The 15,189-nt window shown below is 26.1% G+C and overlaps 1 protein-coding gene across 2 annotated transcripts in view; it reads right to left on the bottom strand.

Annotated features, from left to right (window-relative positions):
• LOC111677412 (putative vitellogenin receptor) overlaps nt 1-15,189 on the bottom strand; it is a 41,149-nt gene that overhangs the window by 4,964 nt on the left and 20,996 nt on the right. For both annotated transcript variants that reach the window (XM_023438528.2, XM_023438529.2), the window contains exon 4: nt 6-647. In XM_023438528.2, coding sequence (XP_023294296.2) covers nt 6-647 — 642 coding nt within the window. The remainder of the gene's footprint in view (nt 1-5; nt 648-15,189) is intronic.

Here is a 15,189-nt window from a genome sequence, read left to right as displayed (position 1 = left end):
CCTACCAGTTAGCCAATCTACTGCCAAATCTTCGGGAGCATCTAATCCCGATGTCAGCAGAATTTCTTGCTGTGAACCATCCGGATTTGCCTTAACAATACTTTCACCTTCATTCTGTATATTTGTCCAATAGATATGCTCCCCATTATAGGACACTCCAATAACTTTGGTCAGATTCTTTGCTACTGTATACACTCTCATGGATCTTAAATTAACACCCATTACCGTTACCTGTGTAGTATACAATAGCAAAGCTTCTTCTCCTCGTGCCTCACAAGTACGATTGTTTTCCCTTAAACTATAACCTTCATCACAAGTACATCTATATGTGCCCGGCGCATTAATACAAGTTTGACTGCAGACACCATATTGTTCCAAACACTCATCTATGTCTACGCATACATCTTCTAATAGAGAATGTTTAAAACCTTTCGGACATATACATTCAGGACCCGATTGTGGCATCATTTGACATTTTGAAGCAGGAGGACAGGTTTTATTTTTGCAACTATTAGAAGCTGTACAGCGAAATGATTCATCGGTACGATCGGGACAATCTGGTATACCATCACAGGCTTTATCTAGGGGCAGACAGGTGATGTTGTTGCGACATAAAAACTTGCCCATTTCGGGGGTACAATTGTCAGCTGGAAAAAGGATTTGAAATGGATCAGTTATAAAAGATTTTAAAGTATAAATTAAATTGTCTTGTATGACAACAATTCTAAATATATTTAATTATATTGAAATATACTTAATTATTTTCTCTAAATTTTGTGTCATCAATATTAGTACTTTGTCACAGTCAGCTTATTACAAAAGTACCTGTTTTAATAATTTATTTTTCTTTTACATTCTTTGCCCAACACTGTTAAGGCTTTAGTAATAATTTGCGAGTTGCCAGACGTAAATACAATTGTAATTAGAATAACTACCTAAAGAGCAATGCATAAAAAGTTTTTTTTATTTGTGCTAAATTATTTTATAATTTTGAATTTACTACCTAGTCTAGCTTAGTCTATATTCTAATATAAAACATATTCAAGTCTATAGTCTAGTCTATAGTCTAGTCTATAGTCTAGTCTATAGTCTAGTCTATAGTCTAGTCTATAGTCTAGTCTATAGTCTAGTCTATAGTCTAGTCTATAGTCTAGTCTATAGTCTAGTCTATAGTCTAGTCTATAGTCTAGTCTATAGTCTAGTCTATAGTCTAGTCTATAGTCTAGTCTATAGTCTAGTCTATAGTCTAGTCTATAGTCTAGTCTGTAGTCTAGTATATAGTCTAGTCTATTAAAGCATTAATCCTAAAAGAGATAAATCCCGCTTACAAAATAAACATTTATCCATCTGGCATCTCCTTACATTTTTTATATACTTACTCCCAATTTAGCAGTATTTATGCAAATGCATGTTAATATGCAAATTAACGTTTGTCACATACTCATTAGTACATTATAACTGTCAAAGTCCCTATTAAAAACAATGACAATAAAAGGTTCTCCACTTACAAAAAAACACCTTGCTAATACTCAATAGTTAACTTCACTTTCACTCTCTTTCTGTTCTTTTACTAGCTAATAAGAACATTTACCAACAACAAAAGCTCTCTTTGCATTTTAAATCTGTTGCACATTTTAGTTTCATTTCAGCAGTCACACGGTTCGGTCGGTTCTTGAGTAGTGTCCTCTTTAAACGCGTTTTATTAATTAAATAATAAGAAAAGTTAAAAGAATTTTATATAAAAATGTTAATTAAGTGTTTGTGAACATTTATCTGTAAGAATTTTTAAAAAATATTAACTAGAAGTGTTTGAAAAAAGTGTTTAAAGTTGTGAAAAATTAAATGGCCGGTTTTAACCGTTTCGAGTTGTTCGTGTCGTGCGCTCGTTTGTTTTGATAACTTAACATGAAGCGGTTTTTCTTTGAAGGAGAAAAAGAAGGAGAAAAGTGAATGGGTGAGTAAAAGTTTTTGTTTAGATAAATAAAACAACAAGTGGAAGGAGAATAAGAAATGTTAAGTTAAAGGGGTAGTTTTTATTTTGGTTGTTAGTTTAGGTAGAGCTTTTTAGAAAACCAACATAAACAGGAAAGGAAATAGTTTTAAATATTACGTAATAAAATAGGAAATATTAGAGTGATTTAGAATAAAATATTGTTTTTGTTATTTTAGTTGGAATGTAAAAGTTTCTTTTTAAAAACAAGCTTTAGCTTATATTTTCTAGAATCTATTTTGGAAACCTACTTTATCTATTTCTGTATATGGTTTAAGGGCCCAGGTTGTTATTTTTTTATAAAATTTTTCAACTTCGATACGACAATGCATGTTAAACAGTGTTTATTGACAAGGTACAAATTGAAAAAATCAATTTTTTTCTGATTTTTTGGTGTCTGTCAGACTAGCAAGTCGGTACCAGAGGCTTTAACCAATTTTATTTTCGAGTTAATTGATAAATTTATTTATGCTAATATTATTTGAGTCAAATTAGTTGTATTCTATAATACTACAATTTCACTTCCTAATAACTTCAAAATAAATGAACATACAAATTACTTCCTGAGAATACCTTCCGATGTAGTGAATTTGGAATCAAATCAAATATGACAAGCCTGTGTTAAGATCGTAACTTCTTCACGTCTTTTTCAGCACTTCCATGGAGTAAATTCTACCTCTTTTTCGCTTCTATTTTTCACATAAAAGTATCACATATTTTAATGTTTTCTCCTTAATTTTTATTAATTAATAATAAATTTTAGATCACTCATTTTCACTGTGTTATCAATTGGATCATTGTTTTTTTAATAACTTAAGGAAATTTTAGATTTCTAAGATCCAAAAGGATTTTAAGTGGACAACAGATTTTCTTTGATGATTTTGAGTTTTTCATAGAAAAATAATTGTTTTTTTATAGAATGTTTTAGTGATCACACAATTTGTTATAGTTTTCTTAACTGGTTCGTAAATTGGTTTTAGACTTGTCATATAAATATTAAGTTTTTGTTATGGTCAGTTTTTTTTCTCATTTTTTGTTTTTCCAATTTACATAAATGCAGTACCCAACTTGGAATTATTGGTTAAATATGTATACATATTGTTAATTTCTTTTTCTCTTAAAATAAATTAATGGGTCGAACTTCAGTTGCGTTATCAGCTTCCAACAAAGAATATGATTTCAGTCTATAAATGGTTTAGATCAACAGAAAACATCTTGAATAAGTATTAATTTATTCGATAAAACATTCATTAATTGGAAACTTTATACATAAGGAGTGAGATCGAAAAATTCTTAACATACATATATGTTTATAAAAAAGAAACCACTAAACTTACAGCTTTATTGTTTTTTTATTTGATTCAAATTATTATTACAATTTACAAAAAAAAAATATTTTTATAGTTTTAATCACTAATGATGAAATTTTGAACCCTTTTCGGAAACCCTTCCATTAACGTTTTTATAGTGCTTTCTGTCACTTTGCTGGAACATGTAGTCCATCTCCATTTAGAATCTACCACACTTTTGGACACCTTTTTTGTACTCTTCAATTCTCTTTTAACAAGAGCCCAATATCTCTCCACTGGCCTTAGCTCCGGGCAGTTTGGAGGATTTGCCTCTCTTGGTACAAATACCACATTATTGTTCTTGTACCACTCAAGGGCTTGTTTACCATAGTGACAGGATGCCAAGTCAGGCCAAAAATAAGTGGACACATTATGAAGTCTTATGAATGGAAGCAGCCTTTTTTGTAAACATTCCTTGATGTAAATTTCGGTATTTATTTGTTACAAAATGATTGGCTTCTTTTGCCGCAACTGCATATTGCTTGCCATACCAAGAACCTTTTGGGAAATTTTGTCTGCTTTTGGGTCCTAAACTTTTCTTCAACATTCCCTCGAGCATCAGCAACATAAAACTTTTGACCTGGAAGTTGCGAAAAATCTGCCAGAACATACGTTTCGTCATCCATTATGCAGCAAGAATATTTTTTTTATAAAACTTGACTTCAATTTCCGTGCTCTGTTTTTGGCCTCTAAATTTTTAGTTTCGAAGCTATTGTTTAAAAATGTCTAGAATTCACATTATTTTGGCAACTGGTAAAGCAACTGAAGTGACAACCGAGATATATACCTAGTCGATCTATAATATTCTTATAGGATTTTGATTCTAAAAAGTTTGTTAAAAAAACATGAAATTTTATTGCGAAGGAAATAGTATTTTACAAAAGCTTCCTTTTCCTCACATTTTCGCATTCTCCCAAAAAATTATATTTTTTTTCTCTCATTATTTAAAGTAAGGGAATTAGTATTTGTAAAAAGTCTCATTTTCCCCTGATTTTCGTATATACAAACATAAGTACATAAACCTGAAATCTTTAAGGGGAAAACTCGTTAGAATTAAATCAGCCAAATATACACATAAAGAAAAACATTCAAATTCTCTCATCTAATAATGCGCATGCCCATTACAATATCTCTCACCACTTAAACGCATACCAAAGCAACTAACTTTAAAAAAGTTTTCATTGGATTTATCTCCATATTAAATATTTAAGGGGGAAGACTCATTAGAATTAAACCTCCTAAAAAAACATACATATACCTAGTACAGCAATAAAATTCTCTCATTTAATAATGCGCATGCTCATTAAAATATCTTTCACTATTTAAACGCATACCAATGCAATTAACTTAAAAAAAAGTTAATTGCATATAAACACTTACTAGTTGGTAGTTAATAGTTTTCTTTCACTTGTCATAGTTTGCAGTTTTAGTTCAGTTGTCATACGGTTCGGTCGGTTCGGAGTAATGTCCTCTTTAAACGCGTTTTATTATTGAAATAATAAGAAATCATAAAAGAATTTTATATAAAAATGTTAATTAAGTGTTTGTGAACATTTATCTGTAAGAATTTTTAAAAAATATTAACTAGAAGTTTATGAAAAAAGTGTTTAAAGTTGTGAAAAATTAAATGGCGGATTTTAACCGTTTCGAGTTGTTCGTGCCGAGCGTTTCGTTCGTTTTAATAAATGAAGAAGGAGGGGTTTATCTCTTGCAAAATGAGAAGAGAGGAGATGCAAAAGGCGAGTATAAGTTTATGTGTAGATAATTAACAACAAGTAGGGAAATAACTAATAAATCATACTAATGTTAAGGAAAATGCAACATTAGTAAGTAGGGGAATTTTTAATATGACTTGTATTTTAACAAAGAGTAAAAGCTTTTTATTAACCAACAACAACAGGAAAGAAAAAAAGAAACTTAAAAAACTTTATTGTTGATATTTTAGTGAAAGCTTATTTTTAAAAACAAACAAAAGAAATAAATTAAATTATAAATTTTCTTAACGGAAACTGGAAAAATTTATGAAATTAAATTCATATTTTAAATTAATTGTTAATTTAAAAACTGAGAAATGCTTCTGTTTTAGATATTTTAACTTAATAAAGTAATATCTTTATAAGCGATATTTTCATTACTTTCTCAATTGGGGCGTAATTAAAGGATATCTAGGAGAGTTTAGGTTCCTCCTATACAAATGATTAATAATTTGTTTTTTTTTTGTGAAAAATAGAAGTAATCAAATAAATTAACTATTATCTTAATTTAAGCGCTATTTTGAGATCTATAGTCGATTTCCAGTTTTAGTAAAATTTTTTTTTCAAAATTGGAGCGTTACTTAAGATCACAGATTTTCTTTATTTTTCAATTGACGTGTTTTTAAGCAGCTGATTATTTTATTTTTTATATTTTCTTAAATGGATCGATTTTTACTAAAAAGCAATAATAGAAAATATTTATATTCATGGCAATATTTTTTGTTTTCTTAATCGGACTATTTAAATTTGTTGAAGACTTTAGGTTTTTTAAGAAAACAAAAATAATTTATGCTTTAAAATATTAGAGCTTCCAAATTTGCACTAATTTTCTCAATTTGTGCGTTCTTTAAAGACCTACAGCAGATTTTAGAGATTTCTTATAAAAAGTCTGTAAAATTGTGAAATATATGTGGAAAAAGATTTTCATAATTTTTAAATTTTAATTTGATCTTTATTACAAGCTTTTCAGTGATAACAGTTTTTTTTATTAACATTCATATTTCTAATATTAAAATCTATTTGATAGTAATTTTTAAATGATATCATGTTTTTTTGCTATTCTCTTAATTGGAGAAATGTTTTAGGTTCTACCACTGTTTTTATGTTTTACATAAAAAAGTGAATTTTCATTAAAAAATATAGTTATAACAGATTTTCCTAAATGAAGAAGTATTCAGGGATCTAATGATGATTTTTGGTTTTTCATATTTGATTTATAATGAAAATATTTTGCTATTTTCTCAATTTGAACATTATTAAGGTTCTAAAACGATTTTACAAATATTATATAAAAACCGATTTTTGATAGAAAATATGAGTGATTCCAGTTTTTTATTATTTTTTATCCCAAATTTTTCGAATTTTTTCTCCAATTTTTAGTTTTTTGCTATTTAAAAAATATGAAAATTACATCTTTAAATTATCATTGTATTTTCTGAAATATTTAATATTTAAGAGATGCAACAGGCGAGTATAAGCTTATGTTAAGATAAATAACAACAACAGGAAAGCAAATAACTAATAAATCGATTTAAACTTTTAAGTAAGAAAATCGTTAGTAAGAAGGGGTATTTTTATTTTAATATGACTTGCATTTTAGCAAAGAGTAAAAGCTTTTTATTAACCACCAACAACAGGAAAGATAAAAGAGAAACTTAGGAAAACTCTCTTGCTGATATATTAGTGAAAGCTTTTTTTTTACCAAACCAAAGAAATCATTAAAAAAATAACAAACAAATTTCTTAAACGGAAACGGGAAATGTTTAAGTCATTAAATAAATATTTTACATTTTAACTAAAAAAAGTAATAAAATTCCCCAATGGGAATAAAGGTTTATAAATGTTGGATCAAAAAATTTATTAGGTTTTATATATCGTTATAATCAATATGTTCATTACTTTGTCAATTGGAGCGTTTTTAAAGGAGTTTAGATTCCTCATCAAAAAATTTTTTTAATAGATTTATTCAACAAATTTTGCTACTTTTTTACATTTTTCGATAGAATACTTAAGAGATTGCAGGTTTTTAATATTTTCTAATTTGGAACGTTCATTAAGAAGTGATCACAGATTTTATTTATTTTTCAATTGACTCGTTTATAAAGAAATATTCATGTATTTTTTGAAAATTTAAGTGATTTTTAGCTAAACTCTTGGCGGTGCTTTATTTAATGATCTACGTCTACTCATACAAAAAAATTGTTTTTGATGAAACATTTTTGTGAACATATTTTTTTTTTGATATTTTCTTAAATAGATCAATTTTTAGTGAGAAAAACAATATTTTTTAAATAATTTGAGTGAAAATTTTCATTATTATTGTTAATGAAAAATACTGTAGTTTTTCTTGAATTAAATTGATTTTTAAAGCGACTAGAAACAGTACTTCACTTTTTTTTTTAATTAAATAGAAAATATTTATATTTATGGGAATTTTTTTTTGTTTTCTTAATCGGAGTTGTATATAAAATGTGTTGACGACTTTAGGTTTTTCAAGAGAAAAAAATTGTTGGTTTATAATATTAGTCCTTTCAAATTTACTCTATTTTACTTAAATTATGCGTTCTTTAAAGACCTACAGCTGATTTTAGATTTCTTATAAAAAGTCTGTTTAAATGCAAAATATATGTGGTAAACGATTTTCATAATTTCTTTTCAACTTGAGCTTTATTATAAGCTTTTCAGTTATAACTATTTTTTATTTAATTTAAAAAAAATTAACTTTCAGATTTTTTATATTAAAATCTATTTCATTGAAATTGTTAAATTATCACATATTTTTTTCTATTCTCTTAATTGGAGAAATGTTTAAGGTTGTACAACTGATGGTATATTTTAAATAAAAATGTTGATATTCCTTAGAAAATGAAGTTATGACAGATTTTCTTAATCGAATAGTTATTTAAGGATCTAATGATGATTTTAGGTTTTTTATATAAAAGTTGACTTATAATGAAAATATTTTGCTATTTTCTTAATTTAAGCATTATTATGGTTCTAAAAAGATTTATTAGTTTTATTAACAATTAATGTAAATCTTGTTTAAATTAATTTTTTTCTATGGTATTATTATTTGAATTCTCTATAACTTTTGCACGCATTAATCCAATTAATTAAGATTTTGTAATTATTTTCCCATTTAACATGTTTTTGAAAAAATCCTATTTTTTTTAAATTTTGATTCTGCTTACATCTCACATATTTTTGTAATATTTTAAATCGTTCTTTATTTTACAATTTTCAAAAATCCAGTTTGACACTTAGAATTATTGGTTAAATATATAGTTTTTATTATCATTTTCTCTTTAAACAAATGAATTTTTTTACAAAGAAAATAGTTTTTTAAAAAGCTTCCTTTTCCTCTCATTTTCGTACATAAGATACAGACTGATAAGAATTAACTCTCCTGAAGTTACATAAAGTTAACGAATAAGTATTCGCAAAAAGTTTCATCCTCTCATTTTGATACATAGTTTCTGTAAATTCTAACCAATTAGAGGCACACTCGTTAGAATTATGTAAATCTTCAAAAAATACATACATATGTAATACATATTATGTATGTACATTTAAGTAGTAGAGTAATAAAATTCTTGCATTTAATACTGCGCATGTCCATTAAAATATCTCTCACTATTTAAACGCATACCGATGCAACTAACTTAAAATAAGCTTTCTCTGTAGTTAGCTGCACATGAACACTCGTTAGTTGGAACCTAATAGTTTTCTTTCACTTGTCATAGTTTGCAGTTTAAGTTCAGTTGTCACACGGTTCAGTCGGTACGGTATAATGTCCTCTTTAAACGCGATTTATTATTGAAATAATAAGAAATAAAAAAATAAATTTATATAAAAATGTTAATTAAGTGTTTGTGAACATTTATCTGTGAGAATTTTTAAAGAATATTAACTAGAAGTTTATGAAAAAAGTGTTTAAAGTTGTGAAAAATTAAATGGCGGATTTTAACCGTTTCGAGTTGTTCGTATCGTGCGCTCGTTCGTTTTAATAAATGAAGAAGGAGCGGTTTAGCTTTTACAATAGGAGAAAAGAGGAGATTCAACAGGCGAGTATTAGCTTATGTTAAGATAAATAACAACAACAAAAAAGGGAAATAAGTTATTAATCGGTTATTAACAAATTTTGTTAAAGCTTAACAGGAAGAAATGTAATAAATCTTAGCAAGTAAAGGGGAAATATTAAAGTGATAGAAGCTTTGTTTGTAAAGTTTTAAATGTTTGATCAGGAAATTTCTTATGTTTTCGATTTATAATCAATTATGTTTGTAATGAAATTAATTTTCAAAAATAAATCGATTTGAAATTGACAAAAGCCACTTGTTATATTATTAAATTTATATTGATTTTATAGTTTTTTTTACATTTTTTTGTTAATAGAAATTCATAAAATTCTTTAAAATCACACACTGCAAACCAAAATATATTTTAAAAGTGTATGTTTTATAGAAAATTTAATAAAATTCATGTAATAGTATTTGGAAAAAATACTATTATGTTTAGCCTACATATGTTCCTTATTTTGTCAATTGGGTCGTTATTAAGGAATATCTAGCAGAATTTATGATCCTATTATACAAATTGTTTTAAGATAGAAAATATGAGTTATTTACAATTTTCGCTATTTCCTAAGCGTTATTTTAGAATACCTAGTAGATTTTAGATGATTAGTAGTATTTTTTAGAATTTTATCAATTATTATAAGATTAAATTCCATTTTAACCTGAAGCGTTTATTAAGTGTCCGCTATAAAACTAGATTCATTTACATTCAATTCCAGAGGTAACAGTATTCGAAAAAAGTTTCCTTTTCCTCTGATTTTAATACAGAAATAAGATAAAGGGGCAGGCTTACAATAAATAACTCTACTGAGAAGTCATATAGAGCAAAAATATTCTCCCATATAAAAATACCCCTCATTTCTTAAAGTTAAGAAAATTATATCCACTCATTTTCGTACATACATACATACATATATACATATGTATTTAAACTTTATATCTATAAAGGGGAAACGCATTAGAATTAAATCTCCCAAAAAATTCAAACATACAGAAGAACAATAAAATTCTCCCATCTAATAATGCGCATGCCCATTAAAATATCTCTCACTATTTAAACGCATACCAATGCACATGAACACTCGTTAGTTGGTAGCAAATAGTTTTTCTTCACTTAACATAGTTTGCAGTTTAAGTTTAGTTGTCACACGGTTCAGTCGGTTCGGTATAGTGTCCTCTTTAAACGCGTTTTGTTATTGAAATAATAAGAAATAATAAAAGAATTTTATATAAAAATGTTAAGTAAGTGTTTGTGAACATTTATCTGAAAGAATTTTTAAAAAATATTAACTAGAAGTTTATGAAAAAGTGTTTAAAGTTGTGAAAAATTAAATGACGGATTTTAACCGTTTCGAGTTGTTCGTGCCATGCGTTTCGTTCGTTTTAATAAATGAAGAAGGAGCGGTTTAGCTTTTACAATAGGAGAAAAGAGGAGATTCAACAGGCGAGTATTAGCTTATGTTTAGATAAATAACAACAACAAAGAAGGGAAATAAGCTATTAATCGGTTTAGAGTAAGTTTAATGTAAAGTAAAAAGGGATAGTATTTTAGAGAGTTAAAAGCTTTTTGGAAAACCAATTGCAGCAAAAAGAGAAACTTGGAATAATAATTTTTACTGATTTTTTAATTAAAAGCTTTTTTTTTTAGAAACAAACAATAAAAAAATAAAACAACAAATTTTGTGAAAGCTTAAGAGGAAGAAATGTAATAAATCTTCGCAACTAAAGGGGAAATATTAAAGTGATAGAAGCTTTGTTTGTAAAGTTTTTAATTTTTGAATTTCTTATGTTTTTGATTTATAATCAATTATGTATGTGATGAAATTAATTTTCAAAAATAAATCAATTTGAAATCGCAAAAGACATTTTTTATGTCATTTAATTTATACTGTTTTTATAGTTTAATTTTTTTACATTTTTTTAATAGAAATTCATAAAATCCTTTAAAATCGATCGAATTCCATCACATACTGCAAATCTAAATAAATTTGAAAAGTGTATATTTTATATAAAATTTAATAAAATACATATAATAGTATTTGGAAAAAATACGATTATGTTTAGCATATATATGTTCCTTATTTTGTCAATTGAGTCGTTATTAAGGAATATCTAGCAGAATTTATGATCCTATTATACAAATTGTTTTAAGATAGAAAATATGAGTTATTTACAATTTTCGTTAATGTCTTCCATTAAAAACGATTGTTCATGAAAAACTGAATTTATATAAACTTTTGGTATTATTTTAATTAAAGAATTCTTTAAGGTTCTTCAGGTAATTGTATATTTTAAATACATAAATTTTTGATTTTTCAAATAGAAATCAATTTTTGATGACAAATTTACTTGTTAATAGATTTTCAATTTTTATTCAATTACAATGTCATTTAAAGATGTATAGTTTCCTTAATTTCTTAAATACATGTTGTGTTATTTTAACATCTAAATTTTTTTAAATAATAAAATATTTGATGAACATTTTAGAGATCAATAATTTGTATTGTTCTTGTAAATTATATAGTTTTTATTGTTTCTAAAGAAAATAGATTTTTGACTTTTTTCCTATTAAATAATTTTTAATTTTCTATATAAAAATATAATTTTTTTTAGAAATCACGAGTAATCATAGATTTTTTATTAAAAATAAAATAATGATACAAGTGATATTACCAAATATAAATAGTTTCAGATATTTTTTTAGAATTTTATCAATTAATATAAAATTAAATTCCATTTTACTTAACCTGAAGCGTTTATTAAGTGTTTGCTATAAAATTAGATTCATTTACATTCAATTCCAAAGGAAACAGAATTCGCAAAAAGTTTCCTTTTCCTCTGATTTTCATACAGAAATAAGATAAAGGGGCAGGCTCACAATAAATAATACGACTGAAATGTCATTAGAGCGAAAATATTCTCCCATGTATAAATACCCCTCATTTCTTAATGTTAAGAAAATTATTTCCTCTCATTTTCGCAAATACATACATATGTATATAAGCTTCACATCTTTAAGGGGCAAACGCATTAGAATTAAATCTCCCAAGAACACATACATATAGAAGAGCAATAAAATTCTCCCATCTAATAATGCGCATGCCCATTAAAATATCTCTCACTATTTAAACGCATACCAATGCACATGAACACTCGTTAGTTGGTAGCAAATAGTTTTTCTTCACTTAACATAGTTTGCAGTTTAAGTTTAGTTGTCACACGGTTCAGTCGGTTCGGAGTAATGTCCTCTTTAAACGCGTTTTATTATTGAAATAATAAGAAATAATAAAAGGATTTTATATAAAAATGTTAATTAAGTGTTTGTGAACATTTATCTGAAAGAATTTTTAAAAAATATTAACTTGAAGTTTATGAAAAAAGTGTTTAAAGTTGTGAAAAATTAAATGGCGGATTTTAACCGTTTCGAGTTGTTCGTATCGTGCGCTCGTTCGTTTTAATAATTGAAGAAGGAGCGGTTTATTTTTTGCAATAGGAAAAGAGAGAGGCGAGTATTAGCTTATGTTTAGATAAATAACAACAATAAAGAAGGGAAAAGGTTAAAGTAAGGAAAATGTAACATTAGTAAAAAGGGGTATTTTTAATATGACTTGTATTATAGCAAAGAGTAAAAGCTTTTTATTAACCAACAACAACAGGAAAGAAAAAAAACTCTATTGCTGATATTTTAGTGAAAGCTTAATCTTAAAAACAAACAAAAGAAATAAATTAAATTATAAATTTCCTTAACGGAAACGGGAAAAATTTAAGAAATTAAATTTATATTTTACATTAATTGTTATTTTAAATCGTAACCAAAACCTTTTTTATTAAAAAATCTTATATAAAGAGGACAGAGTTTAGGTTCCTTCTATAGAAATGGTTAATATTTTTTTTAAATAAAAGTAATCGAATAAAATTAGTTATTTTCTTAATTTAAGCGCTATATTAAGATCTATAGTAGTTTTTCTGTTTTAGTATACATTTTTTTTTATCGAATAGTTAAGTGATTGTAGAACTTAAATATTTTCTGAATTGGAGCGTTACTTAGGAAGTGATCATAGATTTTCTTTGTTTTTCAATTGACAAGTTTTTAACCAGCTAATTCTATTTTCATCTATGGATTTTATTTATTGAAAATATAATAATACATTATGTAAAACCAATTCTAAAAATGTCGATTGGTAAGACAAGTGCTTTATTTAATGACCTACGTCCTTTCATATAAACATAAACAAAAAAAATTTACAAACCTATTTTTGTCGTATTTTCTTTAATCGATCGATTTTTAGTGAGTAAAGCAATATTTGGTGAAGAATTTGAGAGAAATGTTTATTATTTTTTATTAAATCATTATTTAAATATCACCAACGATTTTAGATTTTTGTTGAATAAAATTGATATTTAAAGGGGCTAAAAACAGTAGTTTATTATTTAATAGAAAATATTTATATTCATGGCAATTTTCTTTGTTTTCTTAATCGGAGTGTTATTTAAAGTTTGTTAAAGAAAAAAATAGTTTTGACATTTATCACTATTTTTCTCAATTTGCGCGTTCTTTTAGATTTCTTAACAAATGGTTTAATAGCAAAATATAAGTGGTAAAAATTTTAATATTTTTTTCAATTAGAGCTTTATTTATTACAAGCTTTTCAGTAATAAATGCTTTTTTATTATTTTAGCAAAATTTAATAATTTATTGATTTTTCGATTTTTTCATTTCTTAGTTTTTTGCTATTTAAAAAAATATGAAAATTACATTTTTAACTTATCAGTGTATTTTCTGAAATATGTATTTAATTTGCGGTAACTATTTGAACATGTGCTCATAATCCTTACATAACTTTTGCGCGCATTAATACAATTTTTTAAGATTTTATAAATATTTTTCTATTTAATATCTAAAAATTTTCAAAAAAATTGATTTTGCTCAAATCTCACATATTTCTTGTAATATTTAGAATCGTTCTTTATTCTACCATTTTCTCAAATGCAATTTAAAACTTGGAAATATTGGTTAAATATATATGTTTGATTATTTTTTTCTTAAAACAAATTAATTAAAATAAATAAACGAAAGTAAAAAAATATTATTTTCATTTACAAAGAATCATTTTTGTACATAAGATACAGGCTGATAAGAATTTACTCTCATAAAGTTACATATGGAACTAATATTCTTCCTCTCATATATTAAAGTTAACGCAAAAAGTTTCCTATTCTCCTCATTTTGATACAGACATATATATTTACAAAAACTTCAAACCATTTAGAGCAGACTCGTTAGAATTAAATCTTCCAAAAATACATACACATAGTAGTGTAGAATAAAATTCTTCCATCTAATAATGCGCATGCCCATTAAAATATCTCTCACTATTTAAACGCATACCGATGCAACTAACTTAGACTAAGCTTTCTCTGCAGTTAGCTGCACATGAACACTCGTTAGTTGGTTGTAAATAGTTTTTCTTCACTTGTCATAGTTTGCAGTTTAAGTTCAGTTGTCACACGGTTCAGTCGGTTCGGTATAGTGTCCTCTTTTAACGCGATTTATTATTGAAATACAAAGAAATAATACAAGAATTTTATATAGAAATATTATTAAGTGTTTGTGAACATTTTTAAAAACTATTAACTAAAAGTGTTTGAAAATAGTGTTTAAAGTTGTGAAAAATTAAATGGCGGATTTTAACCGTTTCGAGTTGTTCGTATCGTGCGCTCGTTCGTTTTAATAAATGAAGAAGGAGCGGTTTATCTTTTGTAGTAGGAGAAGAGAGGAGATGCAGCAGGCGACTATAAGCTTATGTTTAGAATCTAATCTTAAGAATCTATGTATTTATCTAAACTTTAGATAAATACATAACAACAAAAATGGAAATAAATTATTAAGTAATATGTTTTAAGGAAGGTTGAAAGGGATATTATTCAATTTGATTAGCATTTTACATAGAGAGTTAAAAGCTTTTTTTTAACCAATTGCAGCAATAAAGAGAAACTTGGAAGAATAACTTTTGCTGATT

The sequence above is a fragment of the Lucilia cuprina genome, chromosome 3, assembly GCF_022045245.1.
Source record: "Lucilia cuprina isolate Lc7/37 chromosome 3, ASM2204524v1, whole genome shotgun sequence".
NCBI classification, from domain to species: Eukaryota; Metazoa; Arthropoda; class Insecta; order Diptera; family Calliphoridae; genus Lucilia; species Lucilia cuprina.
Note: the sequence above shows the minus strand (reverse complement) of the source record. Positions and strands in the feature narration are given on the sequence as shown.